At 41.4% G+C, this 20,665-nt stretch overlaps 4 protein-coding genes and 1 pseudogene across 4 annotated transcripts; 2 read left to right on the top strand and 3 right to left on the bottom strand.

The window, feature by feature from the left end:
• Positions 1–7: 7 nt before the first annotated feature.
• On the bottom strand, positions 8–1,024 carry LOC116207251 (rubredoxin). Its single transcript, XM_031540154.1, has one exon. It carries the CDS (start codon positions 795–797, stop codon positions 177–179), a length of 621 nt encoding a protein of 206 aa, XP_031396014.1. The 5' UTR covers positions 798–1,024; the 3' UTR covers positions 8–176.
• An 842-nt stretch (positions 1,025–1,866) lies between these two features.
• LOC116207252 (40S ribosomal protein S24-1) lies at positions 1,867–3,604 on the bottom strand. Its single transcript, XM_031540155.1, has 5 exons — positions 3,432–3,604; positions 2,732–2,773; positions 2,458–2,628; positions 2,215–2,301; positions 1,867–2,121 (listed from the first exon to the last, which is right to left on the bottom strand). The coding sequence occupies exons 1-5, from the start codon at positions 3,501–3,503 to the stop codon at positions 2,080–2,082; spliced, it is 414 nt and encodes a 137-aa protein (XP_031396015.1). The 5' UTR covers positions 3,504–3,604; the 3' UTR covers positions 1,867–2,079.
• Positions 3,605–5,135: 1,531 nt separating this feature from the next.
• LOC116208358 lies at positions 5,136–8,004 on the top strand. The gene is made up of 6 exons (XM_031541738.1): positions 5,136–5,899; positions 6,493–6,595; positions 6,899–6,954; positions 7,133–7,297; positions 7,425–7,538; positions 7,626–8,004. Exons 1-6 carry the CDS (start codon positions 5,264–5,266, stop codon positions 7,716–7,718), a joined length of 1,167 nt encoding a protein of 388 aa, XP_031397598.1. The 5' UTR covers positions 5,136–5,263; the 3' UTR covers positions 7,719–8,004.
• Positions 8,005–8,565: 561 nt separating this feature from the next.
• LOC116208359 lies at positions 8,566–12,578 on the top strand (annotated as a pseudogene).
• Positions 12,579–16,079: 3,501 nt separating this feature from the next.
• LOC116208418 (probable serine/threonine-protein kinase WNK9) lies at positions 16,080–19,647 on the bottom strand. The gene is given in 9 exon segments (XM_031541837.1): positions 16,080–16,500; positions 16,503–17,117; positions 17,489–17,930; positions 18,034–18,191; positions 18,365–18,585; positions 18,686–18,913; positions 19,095–19,132; positions 19,225–19,376; positions 19,458–19,647. Coding segments are annotated over 8 exon segments (1,866 nt in total). The 5' UTR covers positions 19,300–19,376; positions 19,458–19,647; the 3' UTR covers positions 16,080–16,411.
• Positions 19,648–20,665: the final 1,018 nt, after the last annotated feature.

Genomic DNA, 20,665 nt, shown 5'->3' with positions numbered 1-20,665 from the left:
TGACGAGTCGAGGAAATGGCTCTCGAGCTAATCATATAACACCATGCCCAAAGTACTTATGCGAGTTATCTTTCTATCTGCACATATTATTACAAGCAGCCTTAATATTCTCTCATCAAACCACCGATGCAACAAAGAAGACTAAACAACAAGAAGAAGGAACATTGCAACTGCCACTATTGCAAGAAGTAGCCCGACAAAAAGAGAAGGAAGAAGAAGAACAAGCTCCCGTATATCAATAGGGCCTTCTGCCCCGACGTCAGGGCGTTCCCTCCCAGCCCGAACTGCTGGTTCTGCGCGAACCCGGCAATCTCCACGCTCTTGCTCTCGAAGAAGCTTTTGGCGGCCCCACAGGTGGGGCACCTCCAATCTACAGGTATCTTGTCGAATGGCAGCCCCGGAGGGATCGGATACGCCGGGTCCCCGACCGACTCGTCATACTTGTACCCGCAGGACCGACACTCGTAGATCCCCGTGTTCAGGACTGCGAACTTCTCCTCCAGCCTCCTCTTGTCGAACTTCTCCTCAGGAGACTCGGGCTCGGCCTCGAGGGTAGGAGGAGGAGGAGGGGGGGAAGGGTCCTCGGCTTCCCGGTTGGACATCGGGGTGTCTTCCTTCGAGACATCAATGGAGCGCGGTAAAAGGCGCAGTCTCGAGGCGCCGGGGAGCAACCGGAAGTAAGAGACTCTCTGGGGTCTGGCAAGTGAGCAGTGCGCCGGCTTCTGCTTCGGGGTGGGGGAAGGTTTGGTGGAGATGCTGTGGAAGAAGAAGGCGGGCCTTGTCGTTGCAGAGGCCATGGTGGTTGTGCAACCGAACCTGCAGGGATGACTGAGATATGGATGGAGAGGGAGAAGGGTCCGAGCTTGTCAATGGAGTCCAAGGTTAAGGGTGGAAGAGGGAATCCATGTAAAAGGAGGATAGCAAATGCTAATGGTGCTGTTCCATTCTGGGAGGAGGAGATGTGAGGTGTACAGATAAGGTGAGGAAGGGAAGGGGGAAGAAGGGGCGTCTGGGGGAAGGTCCTCCTCACCTTGAAAGCGAGAAATTTTCTTTTCCTAAATTTGCGGGTCCTACTCTAACATCTTACTTCAAAAAACAACGTTTGATTTTAGAATTAAAATAATTTTAATTTTTATTATGAAAAAGGATAAATATTATGTAGTGTATTGAATTAAAGTTAAATAAAATTTTTAAATTGAAAAATATGTATTTTTATTGCGTAGTGTGTTAAGTTAAAATTAAAGTTAAAATTTTTGTGATTTTAATTCTGAAAACAAACATGCCATAAATATTTACCTGCAGATTTGCAATCACTGAGGTCGACAATAAGACTATGCCTGCATATGTCTCGAGAATTTCAAGAGCTCTTAGAAAGTACAAATTGATACGATCACAGATCTCTCCCCTTACAACTACCAAAACCCGACCGTAAGGACCCATTTGCAGGGAACCAAAGTGTTCTAAGGAGCGGATAGAGTGTAATCTAGGCTCGGACTAACTGAACCATGAAAGGATCCATCGACCAAGGAAAGCCGATATGGAGAGACGAAAATACTAGTGAAAACATTACTCACTAGTAAAAACCAAAACTTTCAATTTTTCATATAAGTTCTTCCTATTATCGTGGATTATCCATGATGCATCGCATATAAACTTTCAATGATTATATTAATATCTTAAGTGACCCTCCTTCACACCATGAGTTACTTTAATTATGCAAGCTTCTCACAATTTTCAGCAGAAATTACTACTTCCGTTAGAGGTTGAAGCCGAACGATGACAATGGTTGTGTCAGTGCAAAGATAGGACGTAAACCAACTACACATATAGTAGGATTTCGTTTGATATAGTTATCGCTGAAAAATCTGAAACTTTCACAATGAATAACTTCGATTGAGCTTATAGATTTGCTTTGCGATCAAGTAGTCAAAATTGGGAAAGATAACTGAGCATCGGTCACAAAGTGCAACAACAGAAACACAAAGGTTTCATCCCAAAGCTCTCTAAGCATGAGAAAATATTGCTATTAAAAGTAACTGACACCCCGCATTCCGCTCTGAGATTAACACACCTACATGCTTACTTCTTCTTTCCACCCTTGGCAGCATCACTGGCCTTGGTCTGCAAGAAATGGACCCAAAACATTCAGCGTATGAAAAAAATAATAGCAGCATGACTTAAAGAGAACACTGAAAAACCTCTGAGTTAGCTCACCTTCTTGACTCCACGGATTTTCTTGGCACGGTTCTTCCGTTCCTTCATTTGCTTCCTCGACTTCTCTACCTTAGTGTCCAGTCCATTCTGCCATTCAGAAATTGCAACCGGATCAATATGTGCTTAGAAGATATTGAACACCTTATAATCTTAGAATGAAGAAGCACAGAACAGATAGATTGCTCGTGACTTCCCATAAGCCTAGATTGAGCAGGACAGAAGTAAAGAACGTTAAAATCTTACCCTGATAAGTCTGTACTTGGGCTCATATTTCTTCGCAGTCTCAACAGAATCGTAGATCAAACCGAAGCCAGTGGACTTCCCACCACCAAAGTGAGTCCGGAACTTGAACACGAAGATTGAGTTCGGGTCCTTAACATCATACATCCTAGCGAGCTTCTCCTTCAACTCCGCCTACATAGTTCAACAAACAATAAGCTCAGCTCTCAAGTGATAGGTGTCGGACAGAAAAGGAAGGCCGCAGGTAGACCAATAAATAGTTATAAACCATTCATACCTTTGATACATTAGCTCTCCCAGGATGAAGAACATCAATAACCTACACATTCATAATGCAGACAATTAGCATCTACGAACTACGAGATGCTGCTCGAGTCAATTGCGGCATAACTAGGTAAAGAAACCAAAACACTCTTTAACTCCTCCATCTACAACGAGAAACTAAACTCACATCAGGCAATCATGATACAACCATTCGACCAAAGCGAACTAAGAGGTTATCTCGATCATCAAATCCTATTGTACATATCCTTGATCAACAGCACACAACAAATACCTGACTTTTGTCGACACAAAAGCATCACAATTTCCTAATGTCAAGGGGATAATCTCAACATCCTCTACAATCTCGAACTCTTATTGTGATCTTATCATCACTTGAGCTAGGGAAAGAAAATAAAGGCACAAACTTTATCATCTTCCTGACTCCGAAAGCCTAAGCACATTGCTACGATTCTCATGATCTACCACAAGCAATACCAAGAATGAAGCTCCGTCCTAAATCAGTCACATCAACAGTATCCCATGGCGCTACATTTCTGACCCGAAAACTGATATAAGATTCAAAAGCGGACATTTCAGCTAAAGATCTGATCCGCAGGCCACCCAGCGTCAACCTACCGCTAGCAATGAGCAAGGAGAGAGCTAGAGAGAAAATCGGCAGAAAATTAAGCAGCGAAGGGGAGAGAGGTACTGACGAATTGTTTCCTCGCGAGGAGCCTGTTGGTCATGAACTTCCTGGTCCTAATAGTCACTGCCTTGTCCGCCATGATTCTCTTCTCTTCTGCTCCTGCTGAGGTCCGCCGCCGATTGGTCGAGCACAAGGCGCAGTGTGCAGCTCGGGAAGAAGGCGATGTGGAAGCTTGGCCAAAACCCTAGCCTCATTTATAGGGTTATTAAGTTTTCATGCACATCCTGTACCTGAAATTGGGCCTATGGGCCTTTGGGCTTCGTTTGGGGTTTCTGTCGCAGGCAGTCTAACAGAAGAACTGGGCCGGCCATCTGACCGGCAATGCAGTATGATTTAAAATAAGAAATTATTCATAAAATCTAATAAGATTAATGTATTTCTTCGAGAAATTATGTACCTCTAAAAACATATTCTGTCAAATTTCAATTTTAATGACTAACTTGAAAATACTTGTAAAGTTCATAATTATCAGTAAAATATATATAATTTTAGAATCAATCATATTATATAGAGTTATTTTTCATATTCATTAAATTCAAACTATAAAAATTGGAACAAACATTCCTTAAAAAGAAACTTGCACCAGCAATAAAACTAGTTTACTAAATAAAACAAATTGGTATAAAAAAAGTATTGACTGAATAGTAAGTAGCTCTAACTCCCGTAAAGAAGAAAATACAAGTTCGAACTCTAGGAAGCGCACTTGTTGAAAGAAGGAATAGCTTTTAATACTCGAACTCCTGAAATTGCGAGAGCAATGTCTTTCACAATTTTAACTTACCGGAAAAAAAAATGAAAAGAGATGGTTAATCACTTGAGAATGATACATGTAAAAGGGGAAGGGCGGCCGTTAGCAGGCCCCTTTCTCCCCTAATTGGGAGATGTTAATCTATGTCTTTTCAATGGTAATCATTCTCCTTTTCAATTCTCCAATGAATCCACAAATCACTGGAGACCTTGGGAGTGGTGGCCTCTGATGAGACCCCTCTTTCCCATCTCCCTTCCAATTTTCAATTTTTTTTTTGTACTTTGTATTATTTTAATATACTAAAAATTGTTCAAAAGAAAATGATAAAGGTTCTTTTTAAAAAAAAAAAGTGGCGTCTTCTTCTATTATTTAGCTCAAAAAATATGTACACGGTTCAATTACATCATCATTTAAGAACCATAACCCTTATGAGGTAATAAAATGATCAAAAACATACATCACCATTTAAGAACCATAACTCATCTAAGGTAATAAAATGATAAAAAAAAAACAATCAAGACCGTCCATAAATTGCAGCATCCCTAGATTTTTAGCAAGCTTCGAACCCCGCAGTTTATGCTGCAGCTTCTGAATTGATAGAATCTTCATCTTGACAGCTTCCCTACACAACAATCTTATACCTCAAAAAAAAAATTCCCCCCTTTTCTTTTGGATAAAAAAAGTTACTTGAGGCCCAAAATAAGGCATTTTTCCTTGCACAAAACGAAGAAAGGGTGTAGGGTAATAGCTAATATTCTCACATGGTAATATAAAGGTTTCGAGTTTGATTGTCATCAATGAAATTACTCGTGCCCCTTTATTTAGATTTCATTTTCATTTCTTTGTATTAGGTCACGAGCATCGTATTGTAATCGAAAAAAAATATTTCTAGGACGAACCGGACGGTCCGGTCTGGAAGCTGTTGGCCTTTTGGCTTCAATGATCAATCAAATGGGGATTCCTCCGCCTCTGCGTCGTGGATGAGATGAGGTTCACATCTTCTCCTTGTCCGAACGCTGCATACAGCCCCTGCTCGCACAGCCACCACAACAGCTCTCCTCCAATTCAAGATTCTCGGTTTTTAACCAGTCATGGCAGCGGCCACCCTCTCCTTCCTCCAATCAAGCCCACTGAAATGCAACCCCGCCCGCTTCCCTATCCAGCTGCCCCCACCCCACAAACTCCCCGCCACTCCTCTCCGTTTCGTCCGGACCCGCGATGGGTTTCCGAGGCTGGGCGTCAGCTACTGCCTCCCCTCCAAAAACTCGGACCTCATCTCCACCGACCGGAACGAGAACAACCCAGTTAAGATTCTCGTCGACAAGATCTTCGGAGCCCTCGAAGCTCTGAAGAAGCCCGCTCTGGCCGCAATCTTGCTGGGGCTGCTCCTGACTTGCGATGTCAGCTCCGCATTGGCTGCTTCGGGAGGCAGAGTTGGCGGGAGCTCGTTCTCCTCGAGAAGGTCCTCCTCATCTTCGGGGAGCTATACGACGAGGTCGTCGAGCCCGGGGTTCTCGTACTCGGCTCCATACTACGCGCCCTCGCCTTTCGGAGGGGGCGGGGTGTACGTGGGTCCAGCTGTCGGTGTTGGGGTCGGGGCAGGATCGAGCTTCTTCTTGATCCTCATGGGGTTCGCGGCTTTTATATTGGTTTCAGGTTTTCTCTCCGACCGGTCGGAAGGTAGCGTGCTCACTGCTGCTGAGAAGACTAGCGTCCTCAAGCTTCAGGTCAGCGTTCCTTTTTCATCCCTCGCATAGCTCTATCGGGTGTTTGCTCTTGTTACTCTGAGCTGCAAGAGAAGAACAAGGCAATAAAAGTTTCGAACTTGAATTGAATTGGAAGGAAAATGAAGGTTTTGATACCTGGTGCTGGTAAAGCTAGGAGCCATTTTAAACTCTTCAATCTTGTAGATGGAGGTGTTCGAACAGGCCTGATCAGTTCAATTTGGGAGAAATATTGAATTTGAATTGAACAGCAAAATCCATGTGATATGAATGCTATTCCTTCGCTAAGGAGAACGACTGAAGTGGGAGTTTTTTAGGGGCCACTATGAATTGTTTTGAAGGAATTCGTCATCAAACTTGTTTTCAAGATCAATTTCAAGAGTTGTTTTCAAGCGCCTTTTGAAATGCAGAGATAGATTTAGTGTGTTTTAACATAGTTTTGCAAAGCTGAGTTGGTGTTGGAAATTGTCCATCAACGCTGGCGGGTGAACCATGACTGGTAGCTGGAATGGTGGCATGGTTATCGCTGGACTTCTACCCTGAAACTATCTCAAGAGTTTGGATCTCTTAAGAGTTCTTTTAACTGATTGATTTAGGTCGGGCTATTAGGCATGGGAAGGTCGCTCCAGAAGGATCTTAATCGAATTGCTGAAGTTGCAGATACATCTACCCCGAGTGGACTCAGTTTTGTGTTGACAGGTGAACTTCGACCAAGTTGCTGTTTTTACTTCTCTAGAATTAATAAATTTGCCTTTCCTTCCTAGGATGCCGGAGTGACCCATCATATTAAGCATTATTTTGTGAAATTAACTCTAAACAATATCAGCTTTGAATTTTTTAAATACAATATGTTTTCAGCTGCGTCATTCATAATGTTCCTACACTTGTGCTTGTGATGATCTATGTACAATTTTTGAGCAACCATCATAATGCTTGCAAATATGTATGCTTGTTGAATTAGTTGTAATATCTCTTTGTTCTTCTTGTTGTTTTTTCTTGCAGAGACGACACTTGCTTTGCTTCGACATCCTGATTATTGCATCTCTGGTTATTCATCCGTAAGTATAATATGAATACTTAAAGTCATTTTATGGGAAGATCTAATATGTTTTTGAATGGCCAGTAGATAATAGTTCTATGAATGTTATTTCTGCTTGAAGGTTTTCGTACTCAACTGTCTATTTCATGATTTGTGGTCTTACGTATGTGATTTCATGTTATTGAACTCTACTTTAGGTGGATGTGAAGAGGAGCATGGAGGATGGAGAGAAACGCTTCAATCAACTATCTATTGAAGAAAGAGGAAAGTTCGACGAGGAGACGCTTGTGAATGTGAACAGCATTAGAAAGCAGAGCACAACCGCCCGTGCATCTAGCGGAATCAGCAATGAGTACATAGTGGTTAGTTTTTCTCCTGAAGTTTTCTCAAAATCAAGAATTGGAAACTGACTCTTGAAAATGTAAAATCAACAATTCAATTTAGCAATGCCTTCCTCCATTTGGTCTCTTATGGTAAGTTTGCTTCCAGATAACAATTTTGGTGGCTGCTGAAGGATTGCATAAATTGCCTGCCATTAATGGAAGTGGAGATTTGAAGGAAGCCTTGCAGAAGCTTGGCTCCATTCCCTCTAGCAAAATACTAGTGAGAACAGAAATATTCCCTGGAATTTACTTTCTTTTTATTCTTTGAGTTTGTTTTCTCATGAACCTTGGATGATGACCTATGCAGGCAGTCGAAGTGTTGTGGACCCCGCAGAATGAAAATGATACTCTATCGGAACGAGAGTTGCTTGAAGATTACCCATTGTTGAGGCCTCTATGAAGTAAAAGTATGTAATTGCCACCCTTCCTTCCTTGCTTAGAGGCGTATCATATGAGCTAAATTCGACCGTTGGAGTTACTTGTATAGAATAAGTTGTATATAGTGCACAAAAATTTTCATTTGAGCATCGGAAGATGTCTCCTTTGTCATACAAGGAAATGGTTAGAGAATGGCTAATTGTTTGGTTCCATAGCTTTTCTTGGCACTATATTTATCAGTGAGCCGTTCCTATGACATCTTAAGCTTGAGTTGGAAGAAATTTGATCAGGATTTCTTTTACTTGCCATATGGATATTCTCTTTCCATGTTGAGTGGATTCATACGAGGTTGAAGAGTGTTTCATCATGATCTCATGGGTGGACTGGAGTCTGCTGCACTTTGCTTTATAACTGCATCGAGCGAAAATCTTGGGTTCCATCAGCTCCTGCATATTGTAGGAATATTTGCTGGTTAAGACTATACGGACTAGTCCAAGACCATAGTCACTTCCATGTGTCAACACGGTTGCATTGACATCTTCACCAAGGCACTCGGGAAGGTAGGGCGTTCTTGATATCCACGTTTAAGGGGGAGTATAGGAAGAATTTAGTTCCAATTTAGTTCCTAAGTGTCCGATATATCATTTCCTTTTTCTCCTTTCCTATTAGCTGCATGTATCATAAGGTACAATTCTCCATTTATCACTTTCCATATTTGTTGACTGCCATTGTATATGTCCATGCTATAGTACATTCAAGAGGAATCTATATCTATATATATACATAAATCAGATATTCGGGCCATCTTCCGTTTAATTTCGCCTAAGGAAGTCGAACCCCACAAACATTCCCTTCTTCTCCGAAATCTCTAGCCAATCACTTGTCTAGATCCTCGCTTTTCAATCTGCCAACCATGGCGGCGGTCACCCTCTGCCTCCTCCAATCAAACCCAATGAAATGCATCCCCGCCACTTATGAATCCAGCTGCCCCCACCACAAAAGCTCCCCGCCCCTCCTCTCCGTTTCGTCCACTCCCATTACGAGTTCCCGAGGCTGGGTGTTAGCTGCTGCCTCCCCTCCAAGAACTCGACCCTGATCAACACCGACCGGAGCAGGAGCAACCCAGTTGAGGTTCTCGTGGACAAGATCTTCGGAGCCCTTGAAGCTCTGAAGAAGCCCGCGGTGGCCACAGTCTTGCGGGCTGCTCCTGACTTGCAATGTCAGCTCCGCATTGGCTGCTTCTGGGGGCAGAGTTGTCGGAAGCTCATTCTCCTCGAGAAGTTCCTCCTCATCTTCCTCGTCTTCCTCATCCTTGGAATTCTTGTACTCGGCTTCATCTTCTGGGGGCGGGGTGTACGGGAGCTCGGCGGTAGCGGATATGATCGGGGATGGATTCTTCTTCGTCTTCCTCATGTAATTCGCGGCTACCATGCTCACTATTGCTGAGAAGACCAGCGTCCTCAAGCTGCAGGTCTGCCTTCGTTTTTCATCCCTCGCATAGCTCTATTGGGTGTTTGATCTTGTTACTCTGAGCAGCAAGAGAAGAAGAAGGCCTAAAACTTGGCTAGCTTGTTCATGGAGTTGTTCGCAGATCAGTTTCTGGGTTAATAGACCTTAACGGAAGAAGTTTCGGGGTTAAAGTTACTGTTTTAGGCTGCCGGTCGATTTAGGAGAATTTTTTAATTTGAGTTGAACACCAAACCCGTGTGATATGAAGGTTATTCCTTCTCTAAAGAGAAATTACTGAAATGGGAGTTTTAGGGGCCGTTTCGAATTGTTTTTAAGGAATTTGTTTGTCGAACTTGTCTTCATGATCAAGGTCCAGAGTTGTCTACAAGTGTTTTTTCAATTGCACAGAGATTTACAGTGTTTTAAGATAGTTGGGGTTGGCGTTGGAAATTGGCTATGGATGCTGGTGAGGGAACCATTGACTGGTCGCCGAAATGGTGGAATGGTTATCGCTGGACCTATTCCCTTAATTTATCCCAAGATTTTGGCTTTCTTAAGATTTCTTTTAACTAATTGATTTAGGTAGGGCTATTAGGCACGGCAAGGTCGATACAGGAGGATCTTAATCGAATTGCTGACGTTGCAGATACATCTATCCTGAGTGGACTCAGTTACGTGTTGACAGGTAAACTTCCGACCAACTTACCATTTTCCTTTCTCTAGATTTAATAAATTTTCCTTTCCTTCTTAGGATGCCGGAGTGAGCCATCATAGTGAGCACTGTCTTTTGAAATTAACTCTAACAATGTCAGCTTTGAATTTTTTAAATACAATATGTTCTAAGCTGGGTCATTCATAACATTCCTCAAAATAGGTTGCGCTTGTGCTTGTCATGATCCTTGTGCAATTTTTGAGCAAGCATCATCATGCTTGCAAACATGTATGCTTGTTGAATTAGTTGTAGCATCTCTTTATTCTTCTCGTTGTTTTTTCTTGCAGAGACGACACTTGCTTTGCTTCGACATCCTGATTATTGCATTTCTGGTTATTCATCTGTAAGTATATGGAAACCAAAAGTCATTTTATGGAAGAAGATTTAATCCCAAGTCAGTAGATAGTAGGTCTTTAAATGTTATTTCTGCTTGAAGGTTTTCGTACTCAACAGTCTATTTCATGATTTGTGGTCTTACGTATGTGATTTCGTGCTACTGAACTCTACTTTAGGTGGACGTGAAGAGGAGCATGGAGGATGGGGAGGAAAGCTTCAATCAATTCTCTGTTGAAGAAAGAGGAAAGTTCGATGAGGAGACACTCAGTTAACGTGAACGGCATAAGAAAGCAGAGCACAACCACCTGTACATCCAGTGGAATCAGCAACAAATATATCGTGGTTAGTTTTTCGTCTCAAGTTTTCCCAAAATCTGGAATTGTAAGGTGAAAGTGACAATTTGATTTAGTAATACCCTTCTCAATTCTGTGTCTTACGGTAAGTTTGCTTCCAGATAACAATTTTGGTGGCTGCTAGAGGAGTGCATAAATTGCCTGCCATTAATGGAAGTGGAGATTTGAAGGAAGCCTTGCAGATGCTCGGTTCCATCCACTCTAGCAAAATATTAGTGAGTGCAGAAACATTCCCTGGATTTTACTATCTTTATATTCATTCACTTTGTTTTCTCACGAACCTTTGATGATGTCCATTACAGGCAGTCGAGGTGTTGTGGACCCCGCAGGAGGAAAATGATACCCTCTTGGAACGAGAGCTGCTTGAAGATTACCCATTGTTGAGGCCCCTAGGAAGTGATAGTATGTAATTGCCACCCTTCCTTTCCCTGCTTAGAGGTGTATCTATGATCTAAGTTCGATCGTCGGAGTTGCCTGGATAGAATAAGTTGTATTTAGTGCAGATTTTTACTTCAGAACCAGAAGAGGTCTTCTTTATCATAAAAAGAAACGGTTGTAGAATGGAAAATTGTTTGTTCCATAGTTTGTGTTTGTTACCATCTTTAATAGTGAGCCGTTCCTATGACTTTTTAAGCTTGAGTTGATAGAAATTTGATCGGGATTTCTGGTCCTTGGCGTGTGGATTCATATGAGGTGGTTAGATTTAGGCATAACATGGAGTGTTTCATCATGTTCTCGTGGATGGACTGTGGTCTGCTGCAGATCAAGCGAAAATCTTGGGTCCATCAGCTCCTACATATTGTAGGAAGGTTTGCTGGTTAAGACTATACTGGCTTTCAGGAGCTGTCGTAAGTCAAATTCAGAGGAGCCTTGATCGAGCATGCATCAAGTAACGGGTGCAACCTCCTGCGTATCCAGGAAGAAGTCGAGATCGGGAGTACCTGCCCCGTGGAATTCCTGTTAGTGACATGCTTACAGTCATGTAGTCATCTTTCGCCAAAAGCTTGTGGGCTTTTCCTGGAAAGCTGTGGGCGACTTCTTTCCGCTCAAATATAATTAAGGCATGCGACCGAAATTCAGTGCTCCTTTGGGTCAGAACTATGACGAGTTCCTTCCCTTCAAAGCAGGGCGAGGCGCGGGGTACTTAGTCAGAGGATGACTCTGTCATGTTATATGGTGTTACGCGAGGCATGACCCATGCGTCGCACGGAGAAGTTTCTTGTACTATCGTCCTTTGAATTCTCTGTTATGTCTTGTGAAATTCTTAATTTTTTGTGATGCTGATTCTTGCTAGGAACTCTGTGTTTGATAGTGGACAACGACGGGGAACAACAGTGTCTCATCTTCTTTGCTTGGCAGTTCGCATTGTCAGTTTGTTAACATCTTTTGTGGTGGAGCCATTCCTAACATTCACCACTCTTTAGGCTTGGGTTGAAAGAGATTGGTCGGGGCTCCTGGTCCCGATCGTGAAGATATTTCCTAATGCGGATTTCGCACGAGGCAGCCAGGTTTAAGCGTGCGTAACGTTTGCCTGTCCTATTGACATTTGGCTCCCACGTAGCTAAGTTTTTGTTCTGCACTCTCAAGGAGACAGAAAACGAGTTCTGATCTCTAGGGAAATCTGGATCCATAGATATCTCGAGGCTTGCGGATAAGAATCAACTGCATTGTCATCGAATTCTCAGTGGCCGCGGATTACTAGTCCTGCTCCTGCTTATTGCGTAAGCATGTGACTTGCCAAGCCCGTCTGGAGTTCTAGGAGCTGTCTACCACATTCGGTGCACGACCCCTCCCTCCACCACTGGATAACCATTTATTGTCAAGGCAACCAGATTGTCTGCTTCCTTCTTCTTATCTGTGCTTCTCCTTTTCAGAATCCATTAATTAGGAAAAATCCTGAAATGGACGCCACAGGAATTTTGTGAGGCAACTGACGGACATTGTCTTCTTCCCTTAGAACACGTTTTGAACCTTAAAGAAGAGACACGTACATTAATTGCCACAAAGACATCAAGTTTTCTGTCCCTCTTCATCATTTTAACACAAGTTATTCTTTTTTTTTTTTTTGAGGGGCAAAAATCTGTAACCATATATGATCATTCCCGTATTACCTTGCTCCCGATATATATGCTTTCCTGATCCAGTCCTTTATAGTTGCTTGTCGTATCAAATATGGCGAGCTCAGTTGCCGAAAGGTTCATCGGCAGCCGAACTTTTCTAGAAGGGAAGTACAATGAAATTAAATATATAGAATACTGGCATGCCTTTGAATAGGAAGATTTTTGTATTAAGAATTGACTTCTTGAGCCCTTTTAAATGTAGGGATAGGCTTTTGAATTAAGGGTTGGGGTGAAGATATTGATGGACCATTAAGTAGAAAGGCATCCTCCATATGAAGTAATGCAAGATAAATATTACACATAATACATACATACATATATATATATATATATATAGTAGTAAACTAGGATTTGAATAAGGAGGGGGTATGACACTGTTAGGGGCGAATAAAAAGTTAAATTTATGAGTCAAGACACGAATATAAGTATTTTCACCAAAAATTAAAGAATAATATGTAAATTTTCTTAGATTACTATAATTTTAGGAAGTGCGACTGTCTTCCTCAACCTCCATTCCAGTCAATCCCGTAACACATACATGCATATATATAATTGCATAAAGATCAACTTTCGAAATTGATAGAAAGAAAAATTATTTTAAGCAATCTTCCTTTTATCTTTTTCTAGTTAATGTATATACGATTGAGTTCATGTCGTAAAAGATCACAATCATAAACGCATTATGAGACATAGGTGGAAAGGCTCTTCCCTCTTTTTTCCTTTCCATCTAATATTCATATCAAGATGTTCAATCGTTCTCTGTTGACTCCGCCTGCCACTAATTAACTTTGCCATTAGTGCTTATCCATGCCTATACAAAGTCATAAAGCAAGGTTCTTTCTCTCGGGTCGAAAAAACACTAAAGCCGCGATTCTCGTTTCCTCGAAAAATCTCCAATTTAGATCCGCTCGTACAATCACAAAGCCTGATTGATGCGATTCCACAGGACCAATCAAAGGAGTTTTATGTATCTTACATGAAAAAACCAGCTCGTCTAAAATCTGTATCTAAAATCTGTCGGTATTACCAATGTACCATATGATCATCATATTAGTTGGGCCAAAGAACCGTAGAAGAAATATTAGCGTAAATCAGGTTGCCGGAACGTAATATCACCCATTGTTTCTCCAATATGGCATCTAATAAAGGTGTCGTATCTCATCGAGTAAATGATTGAATTAGTCTAACAACAATCAATTACTAATCTAATTATTGGGTCCTTTAATAGTTTAATTTTAGAGTTTTTTTTTTATTTCTTTATTTTTGCAAAAGGATATAAAGTGGACATAGAGCACGGGATATAGTTGTGTCACAAAAGGAAGCTACGGGATGAAGTGGTAAAGATTCAATTGATTTGAAGCCTCACGCAAACACCCACCTAACATGCGTACGTAGAAAACATTACCATCAATCCTAATATCATTTTCCAGCAAATTCGACAAGCTTCCTGTATTCCACGCAATTTGGTGCGCACTTTTTCCCTCCCGAAGTCCGCGATTAATTGTATCCCCGCTAGTTGTCGTGCCGTGACCATGTACTGTATATAAAAGGGTCAACTACAAAAAATATTATTGATACGTATAAGAAAAGATTATTCTCCATTATTTCTCGTACTATTTTAAAATCATGCGTCTTTCTTTCCCTTGACAGGATTTTTCATCATACCCTTATAACTCACGATGCTCTCTCGTAATTGAAGCGTATCACAAAAGTTGACTAGATCGATATTGAATAGAAAACTTGGAATTTGTTGATTTCTTCAACAGCTGCACGCGATTAGATTCGGGGAATTTGACATAAGATAAAAGGGATGGGGAGCAAATTATAAGTAAGACAAAGTTAAGAGAAGAAAAATGTAATTTTCTTCTATCCTTCTTTCTTTCTTTTTTGTTTATATTAATCACAATTTGATTATGTTCCCCAATCAATTTCTAAACTCGATAAATGGTCCATCTCACAGCCTAAAAAATTAAATTTAACAAACCAACCTTATTGTATTAACAATCTTTTTCCTTCCTAGGATGATCATGACATTTGGGTTAGTGCTCGCCACCTAGCAAGTCCTATTCAAATCTCATCGTACAATGTGTGCTTTTGGAGTACAATTATGCTACAAGTCACCCACATTATTAATACCAATGTAGCTCATGCAAATATTTTTTTGCCACGACTTCGATCTGTACCCCAAGAACGGGCAATCAGAGAATTCTGTAAAATTCGAATACTTTTATACGTAAAATCTAAGATCTTATGTAATCTGATCGAGTAATTTATGATTGGAAAGATCGGGTCTAGACAAGAATTATAATTTGGAACATAACAAGTTGGAAGTCATGGGGAGTGGGACCACCCCCAACAAAAATTGATTGTCAATCCATGTGGAAGACCAGTGAAACTTAGCATGGCAATGCATGTCTGGACAAGGAGCATGATGGGCTGGGTGGGGCCCATCCAATCACTCCTCATTAGTGTTATCAAACCAGACCGGATAGCGAACCGGGTAGGACATGGGTTCATGGGTTCAACTGGTGATTTGATGGGTCGAATTGCATGTTTAATTAATTATATAATAAATGTTTATATTATTGCTTTAGATAAAATAAATTGATAATAAATACATAACATTTGTATAGTTACGTAGAAAAGGACCTGTGGCTTAGTTGGTTAGTGAGATGGTCATAATTTGGGTGTGAAGTGGAGGGGTAAGGGTTCAAATTCCACCAGGGCCACCACATTCATTTATTTTGATTTAAATATAGTAAACTGTTGAACTCACAGAACCGGCCGATTTGAATTTAAATGTGCATTCCCGATCTGAATGTGAAATCGGACCGGTCATAGTGCCGGTTCCAGTCCGGCCGGTCCGGTCCGGTTCTAATATCTATGCTCCTCATCCTCAACACCACCACCCTCTCTCTTCTTCACTTCCACTCCCCCACCTATCCCCACTTGATCATTCAATTTTAGGCCAAGAGAAGTGGACCCACTTGAATCTCTTCATTCACTTTTCCATGACTCAAAACCATCACTACCATTTGGAACTTACCAAAGGCCAAAACCCCTTGCTGTACTGACTGGAATGGATTAGACTGATCACATTATAAGGGGTAAAGCTCAAGATAGGAATAGTCATTTTGAGACTTCGGGGTGGAAAAAAACCTTTAAAAGGTGTTTGGTAGGAGATAATCCATGTGAGTTACTGAGAATCTAATTTTAAATTTCCCGAATCCACTAAATTACTATGTTTGGCTAAGCATATTTGGATTTTCAAGATAATCCATTTTCCTCTAAGCATATTTGAATTACCAGCAAAATTCTATGACCATGCCAAACATGATTATGAACATTACCAATAATTTTAAAGGCGTTAATATATCTTAATGCTAATCTAAATAATCAATAATCCCAAATAGTAATGCACAACCACCTTTTCCAATGGACTCTTGCATCTATTGCCGGCACGAAAATTCAATGTATACAACTCATATTCCAATAATCATACAGCCTCTATGGCATGAGACGATTTTACAAAAGAATGGTGTTTGTCACAAATTTTTATACGAACAGCATTGACGGGAGGAGAGACCGTCCCCCAGTAAAATGTGGAAGCAAAGTAGCTGGCAATCCCGGGAACCCTCCTCATTCACCGCCTCACAATCTCGGTCCCTTTGGGCTCCCGAATTGGGGCTGCCACTCAAACCAAAATTCTCCTCACGATAACTGGTCCAGGATCTCGAAGCAAGCCTCATTTCCCTACTACGAGCCACCTGAGCTGCTGCAGGATCCTGTTCTTGCCAGCATTCAGAAACTCTTGAGAAGAAGGCACCCTCAAGAGGAGCCCGATCCTGTTATCTGTATAGTCGAACAATCTCTTGCTAATGATTCAAGTTCCTTCTCCAACTTGGACTGTCCTTCGGTTTTAGATGGTACTACTGACTGGTCTGACTTTTCACACTCTTCATCAGTGTGATTACAGCAAAGATCAGACCCGACAGAACTAAGTTCACGGCTCTCATGCTGATCCCAAATTTCTCGATAGTCTAACTGGCTCCTTGAACCGATGGGCCCATTGCCAGTCCCAAGATGGTCAGACTCCTCGACCTGGTAAGTGATCTCCTCAAATCGACCATGCATTGAAGCACATCCCAAGCACTGAATGTGCAAATTTCTGGACCCGAGGTTATGAGACAGGAATTCCATGAGCGAGCCCATGGATGTGTGATTGGAGGCGCAGTTGTGGCAGAAGCCCATGTTTGAGGATCGAGGTGTTTCCTGGATCCCAGGGCCAGGCCTCCACTCAGGAACCAGTGAGGATATCTCATCATCGATCATATCTGCTATTTTGGTCTCATCTTGGTCATGTATGTCCAGTTCTGCAACCATCTCGGTGGCAACACTGAGTGCTGTATCATTATCAATGTCAAAGGAGAAATATATATTCCGAACTCGACCTGCAAAAAAAATCACACAAATAGTATTGAATTAGTGAATAATCATTAACTTTCCAACAAATCGATCCAGATTAGATCGAATGTCGGATTTACCAAAAAGAAGATCCAATGTGGGTCCTTTAGGTGATAAAGTAAGGACCCAATGGCCCCTTTTGTATGGAAAGGAAATGAGAAATGATTTCATGATAAAGCAATTCATATTTTATCCCATTCAGCTCTCTTGTCACTTCGTACCAAACCGTGCAGTGATGCAATAAGAGTATGATTACACTACAAAACTCCTTTTATTATGTTCAATATAATCATGAAAAACGATTTTCCTTTTTTTTTCCGCAAAATCAGTTATGAAAAGCAAGAGCTAGCTTCCCAACCTTCTTTATCGGCAATTCTGAGTCTTAAGTATACACTTCCATCTTCTCTTCTCTTCCCTTTAATGGAAATACCGACAGTTGCAGACTGCTCATCATCATCTTCATCATCATGATAGTTAAAAAGTTCGATCCCATTGGCTTCAAACTCGACCACTGGATGATAACCCCATTCCTTCTGCGCTAAATAGCCATATCCATTATCTTTACCATATAGGCTGTCACTCTGATGAAAGTATGGTTCCCTTATAAGGGGACCCAAATCATCAACTTCCCTTGCATAGTCCATTGACCTCAAGTCTGTGTCACAGTCATCCAGTCGGATAAAAGGGTCTTCTAGGAGCTCCCTTGCAGAGAGCCTCAAAGACACCGTCGCTAGGCATTTCTCCACAAATTCCCGAACTTCTGGATCCTTCACTTCGTACAAAGCATCAGGCCTTTTCCCCTGAGAGATGTGCACATCATGTGTTAAAGGAATCTCCCCTTTTCGCCAAACTAAGAAATGAAATCTTTTGAAACTTTTTAGAAAGAGCTTCAAAGGTTCTTACAGATGTGACTTTCTTATAGATCTGAGCAGGGTGAGTGCATTCACTGTATGGATATTCGAAAGTGACCATTTCCAGAATGCACATCCCAAAGGAATATATATCAACCAGCTCATTGTATGCCTCCTCGTAAACTTCTGGAGCCATAAACTCCGGTGTCCCTGAACAAGACAAGACATCCTCAAACACATCGAACTCTCCCCTGAACTATTTCCGTGAAGATTCTTCAGTGAGATGAGTGTCCACTTCCCCAGCCCCAAAGACCAGATTCCCGCTGTCCCAGTTCGCAATAAAGTAATACGAGATGCACTATGAGCAATAGCTTTTAACATACCTACACAGTGAGCGGCATGGGATTTACGGAGAATAGCAGCGAGGCCGAGATCGCCGATCTTGACCTCTCCCTGGTTCCCATTGACGAAGATGTTATCACACTTGAGATCTCTGTGGATCACAGGTGGGTCACGGCTGTGGAGGTAGAGAAGCCCTCTCAAGATCTGCCTACACCAATGCTTCACTGCGCTAATGCTCACTCTCCTGTGCTTCAACCTATACCTAATCAACCAAATTCCACAGTACAACCCCTTGTGAGATTTTCTCCGGGAAAAACGAGATACGGTTGAAAGTTGAATAAACACCTTAGTTTATTACTTACTGCCTTAAAGTCCCAGAAGTGAACATCTCAGTGACAAAGTTGATGTTCCTGTTGGCCGTGTCCACCCAGGAAGTGTAGAACTTCATGATGTTCTTGTGCTTGAGTGTCTTGAGAAGATGGATTTCGCTGTAAAGCCTCTCGAGATCCTCGGGGCTCTGAAGGAAATCGTAGAGCTTGACTTGGTTCCAAGCAACCTCAATCCCTTCATACTCATCAAATGCTCTGTACCTGAACCAACCAACCGCACAAATCACATCAACAAGGAACAAATCCGCACCTCACCTATCTGCAGAAACCCACAGGGTAGCTCGAAAATTTGCTAAATTCACACATAAGATCTCTAAAGGCTTGAGCTTTCGAAGAAATTCCCAAATGGGTTATCTCAAAAGGTGGGAGATTGAAGCCATACACTGTCTTTGAAGCTCCTTTGCCGAGGATCTCATTGTACTGCAAAAAGGGAAAATATCTCTTTCAGCCCCCAACAAACCAGATTGAAAAGCAAAGCTGGAAATGCAATAAGGGAGGGGGGGAATATGTACCCTGCCGTATCTCCCAGTGGGATCAACTTCAACAAACTCCAAGTCGTCCGGCTCGGGATGTGGGAGACCATTCATTCTCCAATCCTTTTCCTTCTTCCTCAAGGTGTGAGCTTTTTCCTCCTCTGCTTCCTTCCTGTCTCTCCCTGCCGAATCTAATGGGGAGAAATGACGGTCAGCTTTACATGAGATTCTGGAGGGACAGAGGGATACGGGAAAGCAGAGATGAGATCAACCCAGCTAGCTCAAGAATCTGGTGAGGGACAGAGGTTCCTCTTTAGCTCTTTGCCAAATCTTTTGGTGAAGAAGAAGAAGAACACATGATACAGAAGAGCCACCCACCCCTCAAATGGAACTTATGTGAGGGAAGAGAGATTTTGGCTTTTGTTAGGAGTTAGGAGCTCTCTCTCTCTCTCTCTCTCTCTCTCTCTATCTATCTTTGAGATAATCCCTTTTCTATTTTCTTGAATTAATTATTAGCTCTATTATTATCTCTTTTCTTTCCTTCATACCTTTTCCATTTTTTTAATCTTTTTTTCTTTTTGTGATTGTAGAAAAATAAAAAAGCATGAAACTGACCTGGACCTTAATTATTTTTATAATTTTCAATTTTTTTTCAACTCAAAAGGAGGGGAAACAAAGAATTCAATGTTATAAATATCGGGTGGCACGAGTTAAGATGATCGGGAGGACCGATCCAAGGAGCGAGAGATTATGCAATCTCAGAGTATTAGGATTCTTAGATTCATGAATCAGGACTATATAAGATATTGATGCAATCCCAATGGATTTGGCCTAATGATGAATGTGCGTTTAAATTTGTACCCGATTTCGGATTCGAATACCCTTGGGGCCACAAGAGGGCCTTAAGCGTGATTAACCGCTCTGTGCGCCGTTGGGGGTTCAAAGAGCCCCAGGAATTAGTCGAGCAAAGTCTAGACATCCCAGGTTTGCAAAAAAAAAAAGATATGAATGCAAAAGCAGATTGATTATACAAGACTACATCGATAATGGTTTTATTTAAATTTAGTGTGGATGCAGAAACAGATTGATTATACAAGATTATGTCGATAATATTTTTATCAAATTTAGTTTATTATTTTCGTAAATAGAAATAAAGTTCAGAGCAGGCCAAAGCCAAAATAATGGATAAATATAAATTAAATTGCAATTTTGAATTGATCCAACCTGAATAAGCTGTCTAGTTTGATTGGGAGCTTTTGCATAATTAAGGCGGCTGGAAATTCAGCTTCATGCGAAGCCAAATGGGTTCCTTCCACAAAGGTGTCTGTGGAATAATATTATTATCAATCAACAACAACTGATGATGATATAATTGATAAGTCTATCATCATTCATGATGAATCCTGCACTTATGATATCAGTCTTGTATATGTAATGACCAGTTAATATCGAATTCGGGTGAGCTCATTTGAGATCTAAC

The sequence above is a fragment of the Punica granatum genome, chromosome 5 (genome assembly GCF_007655135.1).
Source record: "Punica granatum isolate Tunisia-2019 chromosome 5, ASM765513v2, whole genome shotgun sequence".
NCBI classification, from domain to species: Eukaryota; Viridiplantae; Streptophyta; class Magnoliopsida; order Myrtales; family Lythraceae; genus Punica; species Punica granatum.
Note: the sequence above shows the minus strand (reverse complement) of the source record. Positions and strands in the feature narration are given on the sequence as shown.

Excerpts from the sequence above, each read along its gene's own strand:
- LOC116207251 (XM_031540154.1), bottom strand. The coding sequence starts at position 797 with ATGGCCTCTGCAACGACAAGGCCCGCCTTCTTCTTCCACAGCATCTCC.
- LOC116207252 (XM_031540155.1), bottom strand. The coding sequence starts at position 3,503 with ATGGCGGACAAGGCAGTGACTATTAGGACCAGGAAGTTCATGACCAAC. Across the intron at positions 2,629-2,731 it reads GGAGAGCTAATGTATCAAAG|GCGGAGTTGAAGGAGAAGCT; the intron begins GTATGAATGGTT and ends TGAACTATGTAG. Across the intron at positions 2,302-2,457 it reads CCAAGTACAGACTTATCAGG|AATGGACTGGACACTAAGGT; the intron begins GTAAGATTTTAA and ends TCTGAATGGCAG.
- LOC116208358 (XM_031541738.1), top strand. The coding sequence starts at position 5,264 with ATGGCAGCGGCCACCCTCTCCTTCCTCCAATCAAGCCCACTGAAATGC. Across the intron at positions 6,596-6,898 it reads ACTCAGTTTTGTGTTGACAG|AGACGACACTTGCTTTGCTT; the intron begins GTGAACTTCGAC and ends TTTTTCTTGCAG. Across the intron at positions 7,298-7,424 it reads TCAGCAATGAGTACATAGTG|ATAACAATTTTGGTGGCTGC; the intron begins GTTAGTTTTTCT and ends GTTTGCTTCCAG.